The 22,254-nt window shown below is 36.6% G+C and overlaps 1 protein-coding gene across 1 annotated transcript in view; it reads left to right on the top strand.

The window, feature by feature from the left end:
* CACNA2D1 (calcium channel, voltage-dependent, alpha 2/delta subunit 1) overlaps window positions 1-22,254 on the top strand; it is a 420,200-nt gene that overhangs the window by 309,881 nt on the left and 88,065 nt on the right. The window contains exons 8-10 of the mRNA XM_009882926.1: window positions 4,436-4,505; window positions 5,350-5,400; window positions 6,448-6,547. Of these exons, the coding sequence (XP_009881228.1) occupies window positions 4,436-4,505; window positions 5,350-5,400; window positions 6,448-6,547 (221 nt within the window). The remainder of the gene's footprint in view (window positions 1-4,435; window positions 4,506-5,349; window positions 5,401-6,447; window positions 6,548-22,254) is intronic.

Here is a 22,254-nt window from a genome sequence, read left to right as displayed (position 1 = left end):
TCTCCCATGACACTTCCCTATGCCTCTGGATTCATCTCATGAATTAAAAATGGACAGATGTAGCCAAGGTCTCTTTTCCTGAGGAATACTTTCATTTGCGCTTTACCCTGTGACAGCCTCTGTACTGTATGAATTGGTTTTACATGTAATCAAGAAAACTGAGGATTTCCACTCTACATGTGCAGACATAACAGAAGAGCATGCCTTACTCTTGCTTGAAATCTGGTCAGGCCTGCATCTCCATAATGCAAACAGCAGAAGTGGGAGGGATATCAAATCCAATGAATAATTTATATAATATCAAATCTAACCATATGCCAAACAAGAAAATCATCAAAGGAGAACATGACCAAAGCCTAATGTATGCAACAGAGAACTGTGTAGTGTTGACATTGTTTAAAGATATTAGCATGCAGCAATGAAACACGGTAAGGCTCACTTCAAGACGTTCGGTGATCCAGGTTCCAAGGAATTTGATTAAAATGCATGTTTTAAAAAATAGGTTATATATATAAAACTGTAAATCTCAAAATCCTTGATATTCATTTTTATTTTTTTTAGAAAAATGTGTAATCATCTCTTAGTGTATTTCATTTTGCTTTCTTCTTAGATCATGTAATGGCTTTTGTCAGTAAGATGTAAGGCAGTTTCCCCTAATGGCTTTATAGCATGTTCTGTATACAGACCAAGGCAATGAAGGTCTTTCTCAGTGGTCTCCATCCCTTCTAAATATTTCCTGTTTAATTATAAAGACATAATTACTTACTTTTGCAAAGAGAACATTTATCATCTTTTAAAAAATGATTTTTTAAAAGGTGAAATGAGGGTAAATTAAAATTAGATCATTGAAGGTCAGAAGTCCTAAGGGAATTTCAGTTTCCTAGTAACAGCAATTTCAATAAGATCTTTAAATACTCAGAACGTTACCAGAACCAGTGAAGAGATTTTAGACCATTCAAAGCCATCTAAAATTAAAAGTGTTAATCCAGAGAGATCTTAGGGTGAATGAGTAATTTAGTTGTGTTAATTCTTGAGGTTGGAGAGGGAATTCAGCACTTCTTTGGTGTGAATGAAGTTTTAGATATTAAGGTCTGAGTGCTTATTTATGCTTAGCCATGCACATACTTACTACTAGAGTACGTAACCTGTTGTAGAAAACATCCTAAAGATAAATAGAACTAGTTTTCTCAGTAAACACTATATTTCTTAATTAGTCTTTGTATGATTCAGCACCCATTAATATCTGATGAAAAAGCATAAATCCAGAATAATTTCCTCACATGTAAAATTAAGCATATAGGTGCTTGTTATATTTGTCTCAACAGAAGATAATATATTAATTAGGAAAAAGAAACTTATTGACCTGTGGCACAGAAAATACTGATGTAACGGCATGGTGAGAAATAAATGTCTTAAAGACCTTCTCCAGATCTCTCAGAAGCTGCTGACAATCTTTCCAGGACTGTGTGTACTGCAAGGGCCAAGTTGGTGCAAGAGAAGTAGAATTTAGCTCTTGTGTTCACCACTCAGCCTGTTTCCCAGCATGAAAACTGTAAGTGTTACCATTCACAGTAATCTCCAAAAGGCTTAGATAGGCTGTAAGGAATGCCAGATAGGCTGTAAGGAATGCCCTGAGAGGTTTATTCACAGTTTCTTTTGTGAGCTAAGGGTATAACTGGGCCATTGTAATAGTTCATAGTCTAGTTCTGGTGTATGTCTTCCCCTCCATTGGGCTTTTTAACTTACTAATGTGGAGGTATCCAGAAAGGGATAGTTTGAACTTTGTTGCAATCCAGGGAATTACTGAAAAACTATGGTAGAACTGAGAGCAAGGTTTAGTTGCTTGAGTCTTAACGGAAGGACCTCCTCTGAAAAGTGATTTGGAAAGATTTGTCTTCAGATCCTTTCTTTTTGTTTCAACCAGAAATTTTGAGCGTTCTCTCCATAAAGAGAAAGAAAGGAAAGAAAAATTGAATATAAAAAAGCATTGCTCTGGTTTGTATTGAAGTTAAAAAAAAAAAAAAAAAAACAACCAGCTTTTGTTACACAGAGCTTTTGGTGCTTTTGGAAATATTAGGGAAAGTTTCAGGCATTTCAAATTTTATGATTTGATGTTTCTCATAAGTTTAGGTTATTATTAATTTTTTCCACTTCTCATTTCTGAAAGATTTGCCACACTATGTTTGATGTAAAGGACACGATTCTGAAGTGTGTTCTGTCTAGGCAACTGGTGTTGACATCAAGGAAATTGTTGACCTCAAGCTCTTAGGTGTTGCAGAAAAATGCAGCTCAATTATTTCTTGTATTGTCTTCCATTACACAGAAAAAATGTAATCTTAACCCATATTTCTGTAAATTTTAGTTCAGAATTTAGAAAATTTAGATTGTAGTTCAAAATAGTATGTGAAGTAAGCTACACTATCATCTTCTTGAAGGTTATTTTATCAGATAAATTGCAGCTAAATGTTCCTGTGATTGTTTTCAGTAGATAATTTACGTTAGCTAAGGAGCTACTCTGTTATTTTGTGAGCCTTTAGAAAATAGATTCAATTTAAATGAATGCTTATGTCAGTACCTACCGTTATAGGAGAATACAATGATATTAGAAGCACTCTTCTTCAGCTCCCATTTTCAAATTCTCTTTGAATCACCATCTGTCTGCTTTGGAGAATGCAGTTAAGGAGTGGGACTTATCTTTTATGTGAAAAAAATACTTTTAGAAAAAACTTTTAGTTCACTTCTTAGTGGAGATTGCTAAGAGTTATTGTCACACCAGCAGTGTAAATTGCATTTTACCCCTTGTTTTGAAATAAATCGCGATGCATACGTTCAGATAATTCTCTGTTTATGAAGGCTGTCCAAAATACGGGTTGATCAACAGAGACAGATTTGATAGGGCATAGGCTATTATTGGATGTTTGTGGAAAGACTTAAATTTCAGGCAAAGATATAGTAGTGTTGGTCAGTACCTTGATTTATGTTTGCTATTTTCCCTAAACTACTCCTAATACAAACTGAAATAAGTACACTGGATGCAGATTTTGCAAGTCTCAGGGAATGTGTTTCAAGGATGGATTTTCAGATGGAATTCTAATGGATAGGTTACTCTGGATGGACACAAAAAGTTCATGATCGAACATGTGCTAACCATGGTTTCAGGCTCAAAAACTACTGGCAAATTTAACTTATCCATACCTAAGTAATAAAAATTAAGTTACAGATTTGACATATATCAGTCTCAAAAATACTATTTTCTCATTTCTGGAAATTTCAAAGACCCTTATCCCTTTGGATCACAAAGGACCTGTCAGGTGGTCTAGTCTGAGATCATAGACAATACTGGTATAGAATTTGAGGTTCTTCTGGTGTGCAACAATATGCATTGTTTTCTGTGGCTGATAAATGTACACTGATAAATGTCCTGTGGTTTATGTTCTGTTTAAATGTTCTAGTAACTGATATGCCAACTCAGGTTATGATCACTTAGGAAAGGGTTTATTTAGTAAAATCAGAAATAGGCAGCTACTCTAAGCTAATAGCTTCTTTTATATTCATGGATAGAGATACCACAGTTCTTCCCATTTGTCTTAGGTGAATGCTTTTTCAGGACGAATCCTGCAGCTGCCTATATCTGTTTTTATTTCCTAGACAGAAAAAATGTTAATGTCAGGAAACAGCTCTTCTAATGCTGTTGGCACACAATGAGAGAGCAAATTGCAAAACATTATTTCATTTCATGTAAATTTTCACATTTTTATTTGTGTTTGTTGAGCTGTCAAGTGGTTTTGAAAGGCTTATTTTATTTTTCAGGGAGGAAAATATGCCTACCCTTGTTTAAAATTATGGTAAAGCTTATAATAAATGCTTGCAAAAGGTTATTAATCTTATAATTTTCTTTACAAAAACTCAAATATTTCCACCTCGTTTTATTTTCAGAAAATATGATACTTTCATATGACTTTTCTAATTTGCATTTTTAGGTAAAGCTCTCTTGAGTCAGCAAATAATTTTTCAGATGTGTAGCTGAGCTTTAGATCAACACAGTATTATTGTATACAACATTAATTAACTAATTTTTTTTTTTTAAAAAGTAACTACTTTCTTGTAAAAAAAAAAGTTATTTCATATTCTAAAGTACTTTGGTTGAAATTCTGCTTCCATTTAAGTCAGTAGTCAGTTATAGTCACTCACGGTTTCTTCAACACAATGTGATCTTTTAAGGTCTTTATCTATATATAGTTTTATTGTATTATGTTGTATGCGCATATAGGAGAATATAAGTATTTCAAAAACAAATTATGCAAATACAGATTTTTTTATTGATACCATATCTTGATATTTATACACTTAAAAGTTTGTGCTATTGATTCATTGTACTGTTACATTTAAAATACTTAAGATAAATTTCTTTTATTTTTTTTCTTTCCTTTTTTAGCATCCCCATGGGTAGATAAAAGTCGAACTCCAAACAAAATAGATCTGTATGATGTTCGCAGAAGACCGTGGTAAGCTTTCTTTAAAGGACTGATAAATATATGCCTCTTACTTTCTAGATAAGACTTTAAAGACAATTTTTTCTAGTTATTTATATCTAATGGTCCTTACTTTTATATACTGATATTTTATTTTTATAAAATGCGTTAATTCTTCTATTTTTTTTTCAAATTACACTATTTGTTATGCAATATGCACTATAGTGTGTTGTACTTTTGCATTACACGGACCTTTTAATAGTAGGATAACGATCAAAAAGGAATAAATCAATTAAAAACTTTGGTTTTGTCCAGAAAATCACATGTAATTCAGATTATTAGACTTAGCTATTCTTCCAGACTTTTGAAAGTGTTTACAAATATGTCTCAGTGATTTAGATCAGTGAAAAAAATCTCTAGATTGGTAAAAGACAGAGAACAGTAGGATTGTTTCTCATGATTTTTTTTCTGTAAGCCTCTCAAGGAATAATGCATATTGATACTCAGATTCATACCAGTTGAATATATTCTTTCAAAGGACAAAATATTTTTCCTTAAACCGGGCTGATTCATCTATCATCAAGGTCTTTAGCTCTGAAATAACATTCATTTTTTTTAGTTATCAACTCCTGAAAATAGTAAATTTTGATCAGTGTATCCTACTTTCAGGCTTTCTCAATGCAGTTTGGACTTGACTTTTGGTTTACTTAGAAGACACAGCAAGAGAGAAAATGATAGCATTTGGTTTTCTACTAGCTACAGCAGGAGGATTTTGTTGGTTCAGCTGGATTTAGCTTAGCGATCACAGAGTGTCTTCCATGGCATGCAACAAACCTGTTTTCAAATTTGCATCATTCATACCCTTTATTTGTTTCAGGTATATCCAAGGAGCTGCATCTCCCAAAGACATGCTTATTTTAGTTGATGCGTAAGTGTTTAATGTCTGGATATTGACATTTGAGGGATAAAAGTACTAAGGTATATTGAACAAAACTGTATGCTGAAGAAGGGAGAGGATTAAGAAGTCCTTATATGGTAGGATTGAAAATCTTGGTATGAACAAAATACCTACACAGGAAAAAATAGGTCCAAAAAGCACAAGCCAAACCTGAAAGCTGTTTAAAGTGGGCACGAGGACGGATTTTTTTAATCATTTTAATATTCTGCTTTTAGCTTCTTAATTACTGAAGTAATCAGCTGAAAATTTCTCATGCTCATGCCAAGATTTGTCATAAAACACAAACATTACAGTAGATTTAATCATGATTTCATGAGCCTGAAAATGAGAATGTATGCAGACTTCAGATGTTTTACCATATATATTTTAAAATTGCCAAGTTTGGTTACTATAAAACATTAATAGAAAGTGAGCAAAGAAATTAATAAAGAACACTCTTTGCCTTGGCAAGATTTTATTTATTTAGCTAGTGTTGAGGGACTCAAGGAAACATTGAACCTGATGTGTAAAACAGATTACTATATGCTGAAAAAATTCTCTGTACGAGAATTTGCATTTAATGCTTTTAAATGTGGTGAAGTGCTTTCATATCAGCAGTGAGTTTTATCAACATTTGTTATTTCTTCGCTTCAGATGAGGTTTTGCCTTGAATCAAACAAGCTGTCATTTGGGCATCTGAAAATCTGAGGCTGTAAATCTGTGTGTAGGAGTATAAAATGTTTACATAATGCGTTGGTTGAAGGTGGAAAACTCTCTCAGGTTTCTTGAAACGAAAATAAGGAAGTGGTGTACCATTATGACTTCATCTCAGCCACAGGACTGGAGCTTTGAATGCCAGTTTTGGACTTAATTTTTTATTCTTATAATGTAATAGTGCTAATGATGAGTTGGAGAATTCAGGAAAATTATTGGCAATTTTAGTGGGAAAGTTGATGAGAGTGCTGACTGGTGCTCTGTATTTTCTTTGTACATTTTAAATAAGATTTGTTAAATTCAATATTTCTATCATCTTCTTAGGAGTGGGAGTGTCAGTGGATTGACACTGAAACTGATCCGCACCTCGGTCATTGAGATGTTGGAGACTTTGTCTGACGATGACTTTGTGAATGTAGTTTCAGTGAGTATGTTTTTTCCAGAAAATTTGCATTGTCAACAAAAACATAAGCAAACTATTTTTAATGTCAAATATGAGATACTTGAATGTTAAGCTGATGAGAGACTTAAAATATATAGCAAAATACCACATTCGGCTTACTATAAGTCCTAGGTTTGTCACTCTCTATACATTTAAGTGAAGGGCAAAAGTCATTTAAACAAACTTCTGTGCAGCCAAATTCTCCTTTCCAATATATTATTCTGGTCTGTGGAACACATCTTCTATTTGACTTGTATATGCAAATTCTATCGAAATAATCGGTAGTTCCCAGGCTTGAAATTGTGGTATGAGATGAAATGATATAGAAGATATAGGGGGAAGTTCCTTTTTCCACACAACAGATATTTGGGTTGCTCATGTTAATTGATGCACGATGACAAAAGATGTAGAGTCATACCTGTGACCTGCTGAAGAGGTGCTGCTAAGAAGTTCTACAGTTAGCAACTCAATGGGTAGCAAAGTAATTTTCCCCATAATAATTAATATAATAAAGGGGAGAATCTATGAAGGAACTTAAAATGCACATAATTAATGCATGCAGACACGGCATACGTGATGTGCAGGTCAGAGGATTGTTAGGAGGAGGGTAGGATTGTAAGGATTTTCAAATTAAGGTGATTCTGGCTTTTTCAGGGCTGGCTTTTCAGCAACTGAGGTCTTTCAGAATATAATCTGAAACTTTAGTACCTCCTATACTTACCGTACTTCAAATTTGACTACTAGACTTAAAACTTCTGTTTCTATAGAATAGTTTTTAAATAGTTCTTTAAAATAGGGGTTTGTTTGTTTGTTTGCTTTTTTAATGGCATTTTAACCTTTCTAACACTTGCCTGGAAGTTAAAGTGGAACTTCTGGTTTTCAAGAAATCTGAAGGCAAAATAAAATAGATTACGGGAGGGAGAAGATGGTATGGGTAACTTTCAGTTTTCAGGCTGATACCTTGGAAGTCATGCTCAAGCCTCGGGCCAGGCTTTTTTTTTTTTTTTTTTTTTTTTTATTAAGATGTTGAACTATAGAGCTTTGATTCTAAGGATTTAGGATGGGAACATTGACATTACTCTTAATGACAAGAGACAGCCTGCGTGGTGTGTAACTGGAATAATTTTGGAGACAATTTTCAACTTCTACAGATGTGTTGTAGCCAGCCTGCAGGGAGAAAGACCTGAAATATCACTATCAGAAATCTCTTTGAATACTGCTTATTGCTTCATCATTTGCTGTCAGTCTAGCTAGACCTTTCTACAAGTAGTAGAGAGAAACTTTTATTTGCAGTCGTATTTCCTTTGTTAAAGTTTTTGATAGTGGATTAGACCATTTTCTTTAGTCTAAATTGCAGTAAAAAAAAAAAAAAGAAACTAATGTTTTTATTATTATTATTAAAGGAAATAAGCTTTTCTGTAATGACATTAGAAAGCTGAAATCTTGTTGTTAGGTTCACTAGTTTTACAAAAAAAAAAAAAAGGACTGTAATCCTGAACTGCTGGAAATTGATTACTGTGTTCAGTGTAGCTGTGCCAGCTTTTGCTGTTGGAAAATCAGGACCCCTACTACCTCCTGATTTACACAGCTTTCCAAACTCTTTCCTTCATTTGTTCCCAGTTGACCAGAAATAGTGTATCTTAATGTTAAGCCTTCCTTAGGGTATTTTATTAGCTAAGGTTCAGTGTTATTCTAGCGAGGCCCCAAGGTTGAGATCGGTGTTGAAAAAGGACTAGAAATCTTTGACTGTTTTCTACAGTACATTCTCTCAGTGGTTTGTAACTTTCAATATGAAAGGACCTTTCTTCTCTGAATGAATTTTAGAGGCACACATCAAGTATTTGACTGCAGAACCTAAGAGGACTTTTTGGTCATGCTGCATTCATCCTCAGAGGAAGGCAACACTCACAGAAATATACATAGCAGGGCATGGCATCTCTACATCTTTTATAAAGTGCACTTTATAAAAATGTTCATGGTGTTGTACGCTTATAATTAAGTCCATATTAGATCCTTTCAGTATTGCAATTACCTTTGTATAACTTATGTTTTCATGTGTTCGGATGACTTAGGTATTGGAATTTTGGGAGACATTGTGTTCTGACATTTTATTTCTCTAGCAGAAAGGGAATCATATGCTAAAGACAGGAAACATGGTTGTACTACTACAAGACATTCTTTAAGCAAGAGAAGTGAACACAGAAGTTTGGTCTTTTTTTTATGTTTTTCCCTCTTTTTTTTTTAGTTTGCACAGTTTTTCTGCAGTCCAACCAAAATCTCAAACCAAAATTAAGTACTAGAGCTGACTTCGCTTAAGAAGGTGCTATATTATCACACTCAGTATTATTTGTTCTTAAGATTATTCACAAAAGTGTATATGCAGACCTAACTTTTATAAAGCATTTATCCACTACAAAGTTGGTATTAGTTGCTGTGTTTTCATGTATGTTTCTTTATTTTTAAGTATTATTTAGATTTCTTGACACTTAAAGTAAAACATATTACATTAGAACAACCATTATTCTGATCATTTGGTTAAATCTTTGAAAATTACATACATGACTTTCATTCAGGAGGATTTCATAGACGTCTGAGATCTCATCTTTATTCAAATATTAAATTCTTCATTTTACTACTTAGTTTTTCCCCATTTATTCTTCCTTGCATACATTTGATGAAAAGCTTCATGATTTAATAGGTTTATGTACTGTGTTATAAGGCAGATGGTTCATTAATTCTTGTCTGATTTTAAAATATCTCATTTTTCTTTTTTCTTAATGATATGAGGATCATCTAGAGATATGGTCACACACAAAAGATCATCTGGTAAAAAGTGGTGTTCCCCAGGGCTCAGTATTGGGGCCAGTTCTCTTTGATATCTCTATCAATGATCTGGACAAGGGGATTGAGTGCACTCAGTAAGTTTGCAGATGACACCAAGTTGATCTGCTTGAGGGTAGGAAGGTTCCACAGAGGGATCTGGACAGGCTGTATCTATGGGCCAAAGCCAACAGTATGAGGTTCAACAAGGCCAAGTGCCGGGTCCTGCACTTGGGTCACAACAACCCCATGCAGCGCTACAGGCTTGGGGAAGAGTGGCAGGAAAGCTGCCTGGCAGGAAAGGACATAGGGGTGTTGATTGACAGCAGGCAGAATATGAGCCAGCAGTGTGCCCAGGTAGCCAAGAAGGCCAATGGCATCCTGGCCTGCATCAGGAATAGTGTGGCCAGCAGGGCTAGGGAAGTGATCTTTCCCGCTATACTTGGCGCTGGTGAGGCTGCACCTTGAGTACTGTGTTCAATTTTGGGCACCACAGTACAAGAAGGACATTGAGGTGCTGGAGCGTGTCCAAAGCAGGGCAATGAAGCTGGTGAGGGGTCTGGAGCACAAGTCTTATGAGGAGCGGCTGAGGGAACTGGGGTTGTTTAGCCTGGAGAAAAGGAGACTGAGGGGAGACCTTATCTCTCTCTACAGCTACCTGAAAGGAGGTTGTAGTGAGGTGGGGGTTGGTCTTTTCTCCCAAGTAACAAGTGACAGGACAAGTGGACATGGCCCCAGGTTGCACCAGGGTAGATTTAGATTCGATATTAGGACATATTTCTTCACCGAAAGGGTTGTTAAGCACTGACCAGAGAAGTGGTTGAGTCACCATCCGTGGAGGTATTTAAAGGATGTGTAGATGTGGTGCTTGGGTACATGGTTTAGTGGTGGACTTGGTAGTCCTAGGCTTACGGTTGGACTCGACAATCTTAAAGGTCTTTTCCAACCTAAATGATTCTATGGTTCTATGACCATTATTCTTCACAGAATGTTTCATAACAAAGAATCCACATCTAAATCAAGTCCAAATCCAGTGCTTTCTTAAGTCCAAGTCCCAAAATATCAACTTAAACATTTTGTTCTAGGTGAAAGAAATGTATATTTATTCAATATGTTTCATGTTATTGCTTAAGGACATTTTATCTTCAAGCATCCTGGTATAAGACATCATGGCTAATTAAAAAATCCAAAACAGTAGGTGAAAATTTTCAGTTAATACAGTATTAGCTGATGGTTATATGAACACTAGCAATAGCTGGAAATTATCTACAATTTTTCTTTCCCCCTGGATCTTTCGGCCAAGAAAGCAACAGCTGTTTTACGGCTGGTTAGCTTTAATAACCATAGAGTGTTTAGTAATGAGGTTTTGAGTTAACTAGAGAGCTGTTTTACTGCTAACCTCTGCCAAGATGTTGTCCCACAAAACCCATATGTATGATGATTCATGCCCACAACTGAGAGACACGGATTTAAGCTCATGCCAATCACTTCTAGAAAGTGACAGGATGATTTAATGAGCCGTACTTGGTATACAGAGAAATCCTAGGGAACAAAAAGCTTAAAAGTAGATGTGTTAAAATACATTAGTTCTACCGATTTAATATAGTTCTTGCATTTATTTCCAGTGAAAAAAGGTTGAATAAACTATTAAGTCATGTAAAGATTGCCAGGGGTTAATATGACATGATTTCCTCTGGGATTTGCATTTTTCTTATCTGAAGTGCTGTGCTTTGTTGCAGAAAGAAAACCTGCTGTTTGAGAGAGCTTAAGTGTATGAGTAATACAGCTGTTTTCCCACTAATCTGGTTATATGCTTTGATAGCAGTAAGTGGTAGATGATAGGGGCAGCAATTCCATCCCAGCACGTTGTGATTTAGTGACTTGGTTTCAAATGTTGACACAGAGAGTGTAATTTGCTTATGATTGTGGGTAGGCTGCAGTTTGCAGGAGAAATGTATTTCAACTTCAAATCTGTGGAGATGCGGAAAACCACACAAAGGAAAATCCTACCTTATAGCAACAGACATGTTAAAGGTCAGGAGCTGTAGGACTGTTTAAAATCACTTAGCCTTTGTACAAATCCAAACAAGTATTTACTGCTTAGGAACTGGAAATTAAATGTTATGAGCATACTAGGGATAACAGAATCATATTCTGGGAAAACTGAAAGCTCATCTCGTGTTCTTGTGCAGTTTTGCACATGAACTAAAACCAGAGAAAAGGAGATTTCTGGATGAACTGATTTCAAAGAAAAAATTATGCACCCACTCTATGAAATTATTGTTGAGGATAAAAGCAATCTGTGGAAGATACACCCCTTTTTCCACTGACTCTTAATAGCAGCTTATCATATAATTTCCACAGTTCAGTGGTTGCCAATGTGTTTATTTTGCCCCCCTTACTCCCAAGTTGATACAGGCTTTATGCCTTCCTAATTAAAATATTTATTATATGATAAGGGCGGGGGGGGGAGGAGTTTCAGAAAGAGCTTTTCAATTTATCAAAGGACTCTCTTCTCTTTCTGCTTCCTGTTCCTTCCTGCATTATGCAGTTCTGATTGCACCTGTATTCTCTTAGGTACAGGGAAACATTCCTTCTTTCTGGGAAATACTTTCTTAAGCTTCTTTAAAAACTTAACAAACATGACACGAGTAGAAACCTTAGCCTGAAGTCCTGTTGAAGGGAAGAAGGGTACTGGATTTTGCAGCCAGGTAATCTGTCGTGCTTGTGTTTTCTTCATCAGAAATTTTAGATTTGTATAAGTGTACTTCAGTCCAACTGGAAAAAGCTTCCAGAACTTTCTTTAAAATTCAATTTCCTTTATCACTTCCATTTAAAATAGTTCTGGTGAACTTTAAATTAAATTATATTCTCAAATAGACTAAGACATACTTTCTTCCTGTGCTTTTGAATTTTTCCCCAGAAGAGCTCAGTGGTGGTTAGTTTGTCTACATAACACCAGTATTTAAGGAAGGCATAAAACATGATAATGATAGCAGTGTGAGATACTGGCACAGAAGTAGTTGCTTGGGTGGATCTAGAGGAGAAGATGAACAGGACTCCTGTATGAAGGCATTTGCCAGCAGACTTGCTGATGTAATTTCAGTCCTTAATTTCCCATTTTCCATATTGGACAATATTAAGGAGAAAATATAAAGATGCCTGCCATGTTTTTCATTATTTGGCAAATTAAAAAAAAGATAGAATATCAAGTTCCCACTGTAGGTCTGCATAAACATCTCTTTTACTGATTCAGTCCTGGAGCACTTCAGGTAACGAATCACAGTAGCTCCAATTAAGTATACAGTCTCCTCAACATCATAGCTGTGTGAGGAAGTAAACAAATATATATATATATTTAATAGTAAATGAAAAGCACTATATAGGCAGGTTTAGAACTGAGTGTTGAGCTTCATGATTCTTTTAACCACAATCCATCTAATTGTATAATGACCTTGCAGTTTTTCTTGTATTGAATGGCTCGTTTTCAAGACAAGGGGGAGCAATGATAGCTACAGAGAAACATATCCTCATAGGAGTGTTTCTTAATGGAAAATCATTAGCATTCCTTAATGGAAGGTCATTATCTTGCACCTTCCCTATTCAGGGACCGAGGGAATTAGTGTATGCATTTCACTCAGGTATGTTTGGTAAGGACTGCTGGGCTGAAGCAAAGTTTCAAGAAGTTAGTATTCAAATTCTGTGTTACTAATAATTCCAGATAGATCTAGGATATATATCTATGGAAAGATATGTATGGGAAATATGTCTGGAGGTCCTGTTTATCAAATGTAATGATAATGAATATTCTACAAATAACAATGGAATCAATTTAGGAACCTAGAGAAAAATTGGGAACTATGTGAATCCAGGAATTGTTAAGAAGTTAGAAAGACTTTTCTCTTTTAATGCATTAATGAGAGTAGGAATAGAAGCAATAAATGAAGTAGTATTAACAACATCGTGAAATTTTTGTTTCCCCACAGAATTACAGTTTCATTTTCCTTCCCCTCTAAAGAGAAAACCGAGATAGGAGTCAATGATGCTATGTTAAAGTATTTCAGGTGGGGTTGGACTTGGGAGGAAGATTAGGGTAGGAGGATGTTATATTACTTGGCTCTTTTGAAATGCGGTTAATTGATTTCAGTGGAACCCTGATCCTCAGGAAAGCAAGTTACACAATTTGTATCAAGAAAAAGTGAAGTACCACTAGAAAGTCAAACTTCTTGCAGTCTTCATCAGACATGATGAACTAGAAATTCTTGTACAGCTTCAGTAACATGGCTAGAGACAACTTTCCATCTAAATAGCGTGTGGATTGATAGTTCAGTTTCTCTCCTGGAAGGCAGAAGAAGAGTATTTGAATTCAGATTTTGAATTTGAACTCAGATTTTGAATGTGTGTCTGTTCATTGTTGTGGCTAAATGCTGTTACATAAATGTGGATTACACCACTAACTTAACACAAACTGGATTGGCTTAGATTTTACAAAAAAAGGTCGTAGGTATCTTCTCTGAGGACCAAAAGTGGTTTATGGATGACTGCTTAATTCTTGAAAGCATCTTCACACAGTCCTAAGTTTGTCACCTGAGAAGCTGGATTTCAAACATACTCTCAAACTCACAGAATTTGATTTTTTTGTCTGTTCAGGAGTTCATAAATAAATTGACTGATAACTGATTTAATCACAGCTGAGAAGTGCTGTTGCTGGGGAAAACTCCGTCATCTGTAAACTCTTAAAACTGTCAGACGAGAGCACTGCAAGAATCACTAGTGGAAGCCAAATAAATTTGAATGTCACATAAATAGTTAATATGCCTCAACAAATTACAAAGAAAGATTCTTGTTGTCTTCATATCAATATTTAATGCTTTCCTAGAAGATGCACTTTAAGCAAACATCTATTACTAAATGTAATTGTTAAGGTCAATTACAGAAGTAACCAAAGGAATTTTAAGGCATGTAATTTTATGATATGTGGGTGGTAAGACAATATGCAAGAGGTTAGATTAGATTATCTCATTGCCCCTTTTAGTCTTAAAACGAGAATACATAAAGGTTTTGGTTGGTTGGTTGGTGCTTTTTTTCTGTTTTGTCCTGCTGACTTAAATGTTTATCCCAAGTAGCTGTTCATTATCCACTGTCGTTACTAATGGACTGGAAAGTACTTCATCATCCTTGTGTAATACAAATATTTTAGTCTTCATCTTTGTAAATAAGGCATATTTAACAAGTACTTTTTTATCTTCCTTGTATACTTAACAGTTTATCCATACCTATCTAGTGATATGTATATTCAGTAGTTGGGCTGTCTTTTATCCCTAATATATGTGAAAATTCGTTGTTATCTTCACTTTAAACAGCCCTACAGTATTCTTCTGTGACATAAGACAGAATGGTAAATACTTGTATAAAACAGACATATACAGAATAGTCCATGATAAAGAGGTGAAAATGAAGTGTTACTTTGCTGTCCCAGTGATTATATTCCCTATGGTACTTCCTTACTTTTTTTTTTTTTTTTTTTAGTGTCTGGGTTAAAATATTATGCCAGTATTCTTTCTCTGGGAATTACAGTTAACACCAGGGGCCTTCTCCAAAAGCCAGTTGCCGTACAAAGCTCAGAACTATGCTCAAGCTAGTAGGCATTTGTAAAAGTACAGCCAGCCAGATCCTGCACAGCAGCTACTCACATCTGCATTCAAAGCCATTGAGCCATACCCGATATATTGCTAGGGAATTTAGAAAGAAAGCATGTGTTTCAACAAGTTTTTCCTGACTATTCATTTGAACTGAACTTTACAGAGCTTCAAGTAAACTTGAGAAACCTTTAGAAGATGAAGTTATTTTTCTTTTAGTGTTACAAAATAACAACCAAGCCATCTGAATTTAGGGACTTGTTTGTTTATATATATATTATTTTACCTGTTAGGTTAAAGCATATCATGCCAGATTCAACACCCCAAGAGAGGTGAGGCAGCTGCAGCTCCATGCCAAAGATCCAACCAGTAGTGAGGCTGAACATGTATTCCCGGTGGGCACATGCACACAGAGCGCATGGATACCACATAAGATATATTCATGTATATACATACATGCAAGGCCAGCCACACAGGTAGCACAGAAAAACAGAGAGCACTCACATGAACGCAGGCAGCACCAACAGCCTCAGCCTGCTCCCCAAGTGACTCAGCAGGATGGAAGTTTGCTGCTGAGGAGATATATATATATATGTTTGTATATATACATGTGTACTGTGTGGATCCCTCCAGCAGCTGGACTCAGACACTTCATCTGCATAGCAGCTGCCCCTGGATCCCGGTCTGCCCAGTTGCTGCCACCTAGACATACAAGCCTCCGAGGCTGCAGCCCCATCCAGTTGCTGGTTGCTGGTAGAGCCCATCTCATGCACACACACAGAGCTGGTGGGGACTCCCCTAGTCCCAGTAGCCAACCCTCCCCTGTGATCTCACCCTTAGAGACACACACATATGGGTTTCACCCCTAGAGACATCCCAGACCAGCACCTGGTATACATTGCAGGTGCCGGTACCATGGACATATGGGTCCCTCACTATTGACCCATGGTCTCTCGCCAGTTGCTAAAGTCTAAAGTCTTTAGTCCAGACTAAAGTCCACTCACTCCAGTCTCTCCAGCTGCTGCACCATGGACACACGGGACTTGTGAGCCCTGGTCTGACTCCAGGTGCTGCACTCACACACCCATGCATAGATATATGCTCAGAACAGAGTCCCTCACCCAGGAAAAGAGGTAGCGATGGAGTTTAATAAGAAGACAGGAGAGACTGTGCTGATGAGGTGCAGAATGTGGCCAGAAAAACATAGCGATCAGTAAACCATTTACACAAGACCAACATTTTTTCCCCTTATTCTTCTATTTTCCCCCATTTTTCTGTCCTCAAATCACCTAACCCCATCCCTTTCCTCACCTCGATTCTTCCCATAAATATTCCATAGTAGGTCCTGTGAAATCCTGAAATGCTCTTCCCCTGCATCCCATAACATCTCCCATAAAACCTCCCTGAGTCCAAAAAGGGGGGTTATTGCCTAGGCCCTAGTTAGTTGTGGGAAATGAAAAAGACCTCCAGAAGACAAGCCATGCTGACTATCTTGAGGCCAAACGATGGCCCGGAGGTGCTTGTCTGCCTCCGCTGGCTGTAGGGAGAGCCTCTCTTGGACTGGGCTCCCAATTAAAAGACCACTGAAGTGAGATGAGCTGAATCATACTACCTCTGCTCAGCTGAGAATGCAAAAAGGAGTCAGTGAGAATAAAAATAACAGGCACTTTTGGGGTTTTCACACCTCTTTTTTTTGTCTTGTGTGTTACTGTTTGTGTTAACATATCAGCTAAGTTTTTACTGTTGTGTTACTAACTGCAACTTTAGTTTGCTGTGGAAGGAAAATGTTCGAAAGGTATGTAAGAGAGAAAAAAGAAAGAGAAAGAGTTGGAAAAGGAATAGGGCAAATCTTAAAACAAGATCTGTTTCATTTTAAATCTGTCATAAAGTATTAATTCTAGGGAACAGAGTATTTGAGCGCATGAAGAGCCAAAGGGAATGGAAATTAGAAGCTGAATTTCTACATTAGGATGTCAGGAGCAGGGATGTTGCTGGAAACTGTGCATTTATTACTGTACAGTATAACTGATAATTCCAGATGACTACAAGAGTCACCTCTGTTCCCACTTTGAGGGATTGCTTTGGGCATCAATACAGATTTTTATTGTTGCCTCTTATAGTTGTCAAATGTCAGGAAGTCAGACTTCTAACAGCATATGGCACGGGCTTCTGCGAATAAATTCCAGAATAAATTCCAGGTCTCTAGTACATTAGTGGTATTTAAAATGAGTAGTTTAGTGGTATATAAATTGAGGTGTTAGCTCTACCTCATGGTTCCATTGGTTAATAAATCTGTTGGCTGTTTCCAGTTTCTTAATTTTCAGTAAAGCCTGAGTCTTCCTCAAGAGAGCCCTGCTACGTGTCAGACCTAGCACTGATCCTGCGAGTTTTTATGGAATGTCAGATGCTGGACCAAAACTGCATTTCTGAGTCAGTGTTCCAACCAGGAGACAATTATTAGGGGGACTTGTGACAGTATAATTAAAAACGTGTGGTGGGTGAATAGTCTCTCGAACAATGAACTCATTCCTTAGCAGTTCTGGAGGGGCTGGGCTGAGTTGGCTTTAATGAGTCTGCTGGGGAAATGACTCACCATGCTAATGCAAAAAGAAAATGTCTCCTGTCTGTAAGGTTTGGGTTGGGCTGGGGACTATTTGTTCTATGGTCTCCCTTTTTTTAAATATTTTCTATAAAAGTCATCTGTTTGGTAGATGAAAATTGTAAGGTGTATATGGCAAGATGTTAGTTTGATGTGAACCTAAATGATCTCTTAACCTAGGCAAAACATGAATGAAATATTCATTGACTTCTCAAGTCTCACACTTTTCATCCTGTCTCACGCTTCCCTGCCTCAGCAGCAGTAACTCGCACATCGGCAGTGTGCTACCACAGCCTCCTCACTGCTCACCAACCGCCAGGCACCATGCGCGGCCAGGCACGGTGCTCTGCCTTGCAAGGGTGACAGGCACATTTAAGTCAAACCCTGGGAATATGGAGGTGACATTGTAGCCCCCTACCACCCCCCAGTTCTGTGGTCTGGCACTGAAGCATATGGCTGTCTTGTAATTCGGTGCACTGACCAAATATTCATCTTGCTTTTGATGCCCTGAGTAGCAACCTCACATACAGAATCATAGAGTCATAGAATGGTTAATGTTGGAAGGGACCTTAAAGACCATCTAGTCCCAACCCCTCTGCTACAGGCAGGGACACCTCCCACTAGACCAGGCTGCTCAAAGCCCCATCCAACCTGGCCTTGAACACCTCCGGGGAGGGGGCATCCACAACTTCCCTGGGCAATTTGTTCCAATGGACAGTGAATTTATAGATAATGGTTTAATACTCAAACCTTTATCTCTGGTGACCAGTGATAGGACACGAGGAAATGGCATGAAGCTGTGTCAGGGGAAGTTCAGACAGGACATTAGGACCACCAAGAGGGTGGTCTGTCACTAGAACAGGCTCCCCAAGGAAGTAGTCATGGCACCAAGCTGGCCAGAGTTCAAGGAGTGTCTGGATGATGCTCTTAGTCATATGGTTCAAGTTTAGGTAGTCCTGCAAGGAGCAGGCAGTTGGACTTGATGGACTTGATCTTTATGGGTCCCTTTCAACTTGAGATATACTGTGATTCATCTTTTTGGCCAAGGGTGTTTCATGTTCTAAACAACTTCAGTGTGGCTGAATGAAGATTTCCCCAGTCAAGTGAAAACAAAACAAAAAATAAGGCTACAAAATAATTTTCTAGAAAGTCTCTTCTTGTTACATTTCTCTCCTAGAGCGTATCTGGGTCACAGTGCCATACAGCGCAGCCTGCAGGACTGCAGCACTACAGGAGTGCAGTAGTGCAGACCACCCAGCTTTCTCTGGGAGATGTTGAAGTTTACAGTACTGAAATTTTCAGTAGAAGTCAGAAAGATGCTATTTTAAGTAAATAATGCATGCTGACTTAGCCACAGCATCATGGATTGACCATAAATGAGTTCATCTTGCTAAGCTAATTCATCTTTCAGCCTACACTGACATTCTTTGTTGTAACTGAGATTCACAGCATAGTCATACTTTATGACCTGAACATTAACCCTTTTGCATGCAGTGGGAGCGTTGCATTGAGTTATGTGCAGATAAGCATATTGGTTAGAAAAGTTAGCATAGCTAACTGAGAGCAGATTTTGGCCCTGTATTTGGTCTTTTTCCAAACATTTACCTCATATTACGCTACAATATTTTTTCCAGCACATATTTCGTGATTTAACAGTTTTATTGTTGTTGACCGCTGCTACATCTGGTCTATAATAAACATATATACATTTCACAATGAAAAGAAATAGAATACATTTTAAATTTCAGGAAATTCCAATAGTGTAGATCCAATTTAAGAAGTGCAAACATGTACAATTTACTTTTGTAAATACAATTTACAAAATATTTGTAAATACAATTTACAAAAGTGCAATACAATTTAAGAAATGCAGACATGGTCCTTCTGAGTACTACAATAAGGTTTTTATATTTTCTCTACAGTATATACCTGAAGACTATATGTATGCAAGCCATAGGATAGGAGAAAACAGTTATTCCCTAGCAAGATATGAATGCTGAACTTTAACACCACGCATTATTTTTTGGCATGTCACATTACAAACCTTTATTGCTTGAACTGCCTCAAATTTTCTGTGTACTGAGATCTACATGAGAATAAAACTTTGAAAATTGCTTTCTTCCTATTCTCTAAGTGGGTTCTGATAAATATTTATAATATCCTCCCACTGCTGAAATATAGGTTGTAACTGGCCTTATTCAAGATTCAGTTATTCTTGGGATTAACCCTAAAATCCTATTACCAAGCCCAAAGCAGCAGGAAAAAAAAGGAAAAGAAAGCAGCAAAGCTGGATTTAGCTACAAGACGAAAGCCTGATGAAATCAGATCTATTTCACTATTGCTCATTTAATATGTATAGATACAACTGGGTCACCAAGCTGATTTAGCCATGAGGTAGAAGTAGCGTAGCAACAAACCTTGGCAGATTGAAAGTCAGCACCGGTAGTATCTGATTAGGTCTTCAGCAAGCTGACTGTATTTTTCTCAATTTTCAGTATTCCCAGAGTGATGTTTCTGATCTATTCATCTATCACGGTCTTGGTATTTTAAATGCATAAGTTTTGTCTCAGTAGCAAGTTTAAGTATAGGAATTACTGCTTTGTTCAAGTTTACATGATTGTCTATAAACAATAAACATTTTTGAATGTTTCGAGCTACAAAATTTGCACACAGTTTAAGGCACTTAAGGTCTCATTTAATGTCAGAAGTTGTGGAGGGATTGTTTTTAGGCTTGTTATAGTGTTTTTTGTTTTTGTTGTTGTTTAGAAATGTAATTTCAGGAGATTTTGATTAAACGTGTTATGTTGAATCAATAGATGTTAGTAAAATAACTGGAATGAGTGAAGAACAGGGAGGCAGCAGGTAAAGATGGTTGGGAAAATCTGCAGTTTTACTTAGATTCGGTATTAAAATATTCAATAAGAATGTTACAACTTTTACAGATTTTGGAGATGCAGGAAGACGTTTTGATAGGAGTTTAGCTAAGAAATATTAACTTTTACAGCTTTTCTATTATAAGTATTGTAAACACAGCTTGTAAAACTGTTGGAAATGGAGATGCTTGCTTTGGTAATATGGATCCTTTGTATGGAAAAATCAGTTTTCATCCTCCTGGAGCTGGGATCTCTTATGTTCAACATGTGGAAGTTTTTCTTTCAGGAGGAAGTTTGGATTTTAATATTCCTGTTTCTTCACTCATTTGGCACACAGGAGTACTTATTTTTTTTTTAGTTATAATGATAAATTTATACCATTCACAGAAGGCAACAACCTCTATCAGAAGTGTAAAAATCCCCATTTCAAGATAACATTCGTAGGAGCAGTTCAACCTTTTTTGTTTTAGTGCCACCTAATGACAAAAACCTGAAAAAGTTTTTAAAAGTTTCATTAATGTATTGGTTTTGATTTGTTTATATTGTTGTATTTTCCCTTAATGAGATGGTTTACAAAAGACTTTGTGTTTTTCAGATTAAATTGCAGAGCTAGCACTTTTTTCCTCAATTTCTTTTCCTAAGGATTTACGTAAACTTATTGCTATCCTTTTGAGAATTGTGGCTTTCCTTGGAGGATTAGTGCTTTGTCTAGATAGCATCTGATAAATGTTGACTGAAGTTTGCTTTCTTGATATCATAATAAAAATGAATTAAGCACATACCTATACATAAACATATTTTTAATAACTATGTATACACGCATATATTAAGTCATCAGATAAAGTAGGAAAAACAATGTATTGAGTGTCAGAAACAGTAACAAGCACTTTGTGATCAAGATAAATTAATGCCCCGAGATAGTACTCTCTGATTCTTTGTAACATTTCTTCTTATGCTGCTGTTTTCAATGCCTGCTCATTTTACGAGCGTTGAACATATTGTGAATTCTAAGACAGTGCAATGAAGGTGATGTTTTTGGGTTTCCTTTCATGAAAGAAGCAGAATCAATTGAAGTGTTTCATTTGTATTTAAATGACCTCCTACACTAGCCAAAAGAATGATTGACATTGGATTTCAGATTTATATCCCTTATACCTCTCGGGAGATGGAGACATATTTAGGTATATAGAGAGGGATAGATGGATATACAGAAGAGAATTTGAAACAGTCATCTATTTATACATTGCCTGTAAAAGCAAAGATTTTTCTCTTGCATTGCTATAGTCTCCAGAATGAATTGCATTAGCTGTGTGTGGATTGTGAAGAAGTGATAAACTGTGTACGAGAATTCATGCTTTAAGTATTTGTGCCCCATTTGACCTTGTGGTTTAAATGGCATATAACAAAATAACTAATATCAAGTTAAAGGGCAAATTTGAGGACTTGGAGTTGGTTGCACAAAGGAAAGGAAAAAAGCATATTCTGGTGCTCTAGTAGTGGGGAACTGAGATTAAAGTTTCCAGCCGTGTCTTTGCCTCGGATTTACTTTTTTTTCTTCCCTGTTGCTTCACTTTTCTCACCAGTAAAGTGGGAACAGTTCTGAGCTATTTCACAAGAATTCTGAGACACTCAGTAACGTTTGAAAATGTCTGTGAACCTAAAGTGTGGATGTCCCTGGGAGTTACATAGTATGTGTTACTTTCAAAACCTTGTCAACTGGGGAGAGTTCGGCTGGTATCTGCAAAAGGCAGATTTGTC

The sequence above is a fragment of the Charadrius vociferus genome, unplaced genomic scaffold (genome assembly GCF_000708025.1).
Source record: "Charadrius vociferus isolate BGI_N301 unplaced genomic scaffold, ASM70802v2 scaffold32, whole genome shotgun sequence".
Taxonomy (NCBI): Eukaryota; Metazoa; Chordata; class Aves; order Charadriiformes; family Charadriidae; genus Charadrius; species Charadrius vociferus.
The sequence above is the reverse complement of the archived record's forward strand: the minus strand, read 5'-3'. Positions and strand labels throughout refer to the sequence as shown.